Raw genomic sequence first — 5,000 nt, forward strand, 5'->3', positions numbered from 1 at the left:
TGCGTCTGCAACACAGGAGGCCAACCTGCTCCCCCTCCCGCCACACGCCCATGTCACCTCTACCTACGCTGTGGTTACGCCCACAGAAAGGTCCGGCCTCGCCTCCGTCACATGGGCACCGGACCAGGTGGATGGGAGCGGGCGGGTATGTCCTGGGATGTATATATGTGTGTGTGTTCATGCATACGTACGTGCGAATGTGGGTGTGATTCTTATTCTTCATCATCTATTTTATAATCTATCATCACCAAGACTGCAATTTACCTCCTCTTCCTTCTCTTCCTCCTCCTCTTCATCCTATGTCCTATTACTCTTCTTCCTCTTCCTCTTCTACCTTCTCCTGCTCCTTTTCCACCTTCTCCTTCCTCCTCCTCTTCCTTTACTGTATCCTCCTTTTCTGCCTCTGCCTTTTCCCCCTCCTCCTCATCCATTTTCTCTTCTCCTCCTCATCCATTTTCCCTTCTCCTCTTCCTCCCCCTTCTCCCTCCTCCCCCCCCCTTCCACCACCAACACCATTTCCTTCCCCCCTCAACTCCACCAAAGATCTCCACCATTGCCTCCACCACCACCCTCTTCCCTCACTACCATCACTTCCACCACTACTCTCCACTACTATTATCTCCCCCACCACCACTCTCATTACCTCCACCCTTCATCATTACCCCCCCTACACCACCACCTCCTCCACCTCCATCACCTCCAGCACTCCCCTCGACCACCATTAACACCACCTTTCACCACCACCACTGCCACCCCCACTCCCTCCAGTACCCCCTTCTTCGCCCTCTCCTTCAGGTCGAGGTTCTTCCCGCTGGTGATGTGGCATGCATGTTCTCCCTCCCCGACGAGGACCTGACGCCACCCGCATTCTCCGAATATGACGAGGACGCCCATGAGGGAGGAGGGGCGTGGGCGTGGGTGGTGAGTGAGCTGTGCACTCCGAGGACGCTGCTCTCCCTTATCAATGACACGGGCATCGCGCTGGTGGCCAGGGAGAAAGTGCGGTAAGAGAGGAGGGAGAAGGATAGGGGAGGAGGGAGAGAGGGAGAAGGATAGAGAAAGGGAAGGAAGGAGGGAGGGAAAGGGAAGGGGAGAGGAAGAGGGAAGGAAAGAAGAGGGAGAAGGAAAAGGAAGGAGGGAGAATGAGATGGAAGGAGAGAGGAAAGGGGAAGGGAGGGAGAGAGAAGGAGAGACAGAGGGAGCTAGAAAGGGAGAGGGAAGGGAGGGAGAGAGGGAGAGTAAGAGAGTAAGAGAAAGAGAGAGAGGGGGGGGGAGGGAGGGAGAAGAAATATTTATTTACATCTCCCCTATATCTCCCCACCATGTCGATATTTTACACGCCTTCTCACCTTTCCTTTTTTTCTCTTTTTTCATCCCCTTTACCATGCCCACCACCCTTCTAACCCCTCCCACCTTCCTCCCCCAGGTACATCCAAGAGCTGGCGAGCGGGCTGACGTACCTCCACGCCCAGGGCATTGTGCACAGGGATGTAAAGCCAGCCAATGCCCTCCTGGACACAGGCGGCCGTCTGCGCCTCGCAGACTTCGGCTGTAGCTCCGGGCCCGGAAGGGATGAGGTGGCTGTGAGTGTCGCTGGGGAGGGAGGGAGAGCGAGAGAGAGACACAGAGAGACACAGAGAGAGAGAGAGACAGACAGACAGACAGACAGACAGACAGACAGACAGACAGACAGACAGACAGACAGACAGACAGACAGACAGACAGACAGAGAGAGAGGGGGGGGAGAGAGAGAGAGAGAGAGCGAGAGGGGGGCGGGGGAAGAGAGAGAGTGAGAAAGAGAGTGAATGAGTGAGTGAGTGAGAAAGTTAGTGTGTGTGTGAGAGATAGAGAGAGAGAGGGAGTGTGTGTGAGTATCAAGATTGGTTGTTCTAATGATAATAAAATGATTAAAGATAATAATGAAGATAATGACAATAGACATACGACAGTGAAAGAGGTGATGATAATGGTTATAGCAATATTGATGATGGTAAAAATAAAAATAATGATACTGATATTAATGGTGATAGGGTTGATGATGATAATAGTAAGGATAATACGAATTGCACAATGGAACTGTTATGAAGTTGAAAGTGTTATTAACTCTTAAACTCCACTGTTAATTTCATTTTCCTTCCCTCCCTCCCTCCTCCCCACATCTCACCCCTTCCTCTTTCCTCCTCTCATCCTACCTCCCTCTCCCTTCCTCCCTCCTTCCTTTCTCATTCCCTTCCCCCTCCTCTCACCTCTTCCCTCCCCTTCCCTCTCCTCTCACCTCTTCCCTCCCCTTCCCATTTCTCTTACCTCTTCCCTCTCCTTCCCTCCCCTTCCCTCTCCTCCCTTCCCTCTCCTCTCTCCTCTCCTCTCTCGTCTTTTCTCCCCTTCTCTCCTATCCTTCTTCCCCCTCCCTCCCCTCTTCCCTCCCACCTCCCTCCCTCCCCCCTTCGTCCCCTCCCACAGGTGATAGGCACTGTGCCCTACCAAGCGCCCGAGGTCCTCCGGGGGGGCATGGGGTGCGGCCGCAGCGACATCTTCTCCCTCGGGGTGACTGCCTGGCACCTGATCACCCGCCGTGCACCCTTTGAGGGCCTTCACCACCATGTCGTGCTCTACCAGGTGACAGGGGAGGGGGCTGTTGGGGAAATGGGGGCAGGAGGGGTAGGGAAAGAGTTGGTGATTATGGGTGCTGGATGAGTCATATTTTATTAATATATTTTTATTATCTCATGTTATTCTTTTCTTGAGTGTTGTTACATGCTGTTATTGGTGTTATTCTGTGATTGCATTAATGGTGTATTTTTATCTCGTTGCTTGCCAGTTTCGTAGGAAACGGTATATATTTTCCCTTTCAGTTTTTTCAATTTTATTTATCTCTTAAATCAGTGTTCTGTATACAGTATATAGGAAAGCCATCTTCTTCCTTCCCTCTCCCCTCTTCCTCCTCCTCCCCTCTCCCCATTTCCTCCCCCTCTTCCTCCTCCTTCACTTCCACCTTTACCTCCCATCCTCCCCTCCTCTCTCTCTTTGTTCCCTCCTCTCTCTTTGTCCCCTCCACTCCCCCCCTTCCCCCACCCCTCTCTCTCCCCCTCATCCCCCTCCCACCCGTCTCCCACCCCTCTTCCATTTCCCCTCCCCCTCTCTTCCCATTCTTATTACCCATCTTCCTCCCCCTCTTCCCCACTCCAACTTCTCTTCACCCTCTCCCTCCCCTTCCCATCTCTCCTCCCTTTCCATCCTTCCTCCCCCTTCCCCCTCTCCCTCCTACTTCTGTCCCTCACTTCCTCTCCACCTCTCCCTTCCTCTCCCTCTCCCTCACTTCCTCTCCACCTCTCCCTCTCCCTCTCCCTCTCCTTCCTTCCCTCTCTCTCCCTCTCCCTCACTCCCCATCCTTCTCCCTCCCTCCTCCCACCCCTCCCTCTCTCTCCCTCTGCCTCCCTCCTTCTCCCCCTTCTTCTCCCCCTCTCCCACTCCCTCTCTCCTCCCACTGTTCACTGTACCCCCTTCTCCCTCCCTCCTCTATACCACTGATCCTCTCCTTCCTCCTCCCCTTCTCTGTCTCTCCCCCTCTCCCTCCCTCTCCGTACCTCTCCCTCCTTCCTCCCACCCCTCACTCTTCCCCCTTCTCCCTCCCTCCCTCCCTCCATATCACTAATTCTCTTCTCCCTTCCCCAACAGGTGACCTGCCTCCACCACCGGCCGCCCCACCACATTCCCCTCAGTCCCTCCCCTTCCCTGCTGGAGGTCCTACTCGCCCGCTTGGCCTCGAGGTGCTGGGCTGAAGAACCCAAGGAACGGCCAGATGCCCTCACCCTCGTATCTATCCTGGGGGCGCTATCCTGCTCTTCGGCAATCTGAGGAGGGAGTGGGAGTGGATGGGTTGTAGTGGGAATGGGTGTGGGGGGAGGAGTGGGAGGAGGTAGGATAGAAGTGAATGTGAGTGAGTGAGCGACTGAGTGTTTGGAAATGGGGGTTGGAGTAAATAAGTGTGTAAAGGAGAGTATGAATAAGGTTGAGTAAGGAAGTGTGTGAGTGTGAGGGAGTGCAGAAGTTTGTGTGTGTAATGAGTGAGTGCAAATGAATGTATGTGTGAGGCTGAGATAGTGTATGTACGCAAATAGGTTCATTTGCGTAAGTACTTATGTGTTTGCATCCATGTCCCAAAACAGTTTTGTAAATCAGTACACTAATTAGTATGAAAGAATGTAAATACGGGAAAATAGTGGGCGGGGCTAGCATTTTGTCCTCAGGTGTTTTCTTAAAATGTAAAAATGTCATTAGTCATGTTTAGCAGAGTGTATAAAAAAATGTATATAATTTTGACACACATGGTGTTGGAGTGCAACCAGTAGAGTGTGAGAGATTTTGTGAGACATGCAAGTACAGTCTGAAATAATATATAGTTAAAAAGCATTGTATATACTGAAAGGGCCATATTCCCACATCAATAGTGAGGAAGTTTGGTGGGGAATATTTTTCAGTCTGAAAGGAATGTATTGTGAGAAAATGTTGTATTACAGAACAAATATAGTGGAAGAACCAAAGTTCTATATATTTAGTGAAGCTGTGTTGAAAATTTTTCTAGTCTGAAAGGAATATTTTGAGAAAAATTTGTATTATTGAATGAATATATTGACAGGGCCATGGTCCTATGTGTAGAGGGAGAAATTATAGGGAAGCTTTGTCGGGAAAAAGTTTATTCTGTAAGTAATGTATAGTGAGAAAGCATTGTACTGTTGAACGAATATAATGAATATAGTCCCACATATATTGTGAGGAAAATATGGTGTAAATTTTGTGGGCAAAATTTCATTGTCTAGTCTGTACAGTGCCATTGCGTAGGCTGTCACTTTTTATAACTTTTAATACTGGTTGTGAAGGGAGATTTTAATGTTGTGATTCATTGATGGTGTAAACTAACCCAGTTTTAAAATTGTCCAGTGAAAGTATGTTTTTTCTAGTGTGGAGACCTCTTTATCATCATCAAGATAAGTATTATTGTT

General features: G+C 50.2%; 1 protein-coding gene across 1 annotated transcript in view; it reads left to right on the forward strand.

Annotated features, from left to right (window-relative positions):
- Positions 1-5,000, forward strand: part of LOC138859326 (serine/threonine-protein kinase mos-like) — a 5,516-nt gene that overhangs the window by 379 nt on the left and 137 nt on the right. The window contains exons 1-5 of the mRNA XM_070114052.1: positions 1-145; positions 796-1,004; positions 1,427-1,583; positions 2,461-2,616; positions 3,676-5,000. The exon at positions 1-145 is cut by the window's left edge and continues 379 nt beyond it; the exon at positions 3,676-5,000 is cut by the window's right edge and continues 137 nt beyond it. Of these exons, the coding sequence (XP_069970153.1) occupies positions 829-1,004; positions 1,427-1,583; positions 2,461-2,616; positions 3,676-3,855 (669 nt within the window). The 5' untranslated portion in view covers positions 1-145; positions 796-828 and the 3' untranslated portion in view covers positions 3,856-5,000. The remainder of the gene's footprint in view (positions 146-795; positions 1,005-1,426; positions 1,584-2,460; positions 2,617-3,675) is intronic.

The sequence above is a fragment of the Penaeus vannamei genome, chromosome 3 (genome assembly GCF_042767895.1).
Source record: "Penaeus vannamei isolate JL-2024 chromosome 3, ASM4276789v1, whole genome shotgun sequence".
NCBI lineage: Eukaryota > Metazoa > Arthropoda > Malacostraca > Decapoda > Penaeidae > Penaeus > Penaeus vannamei.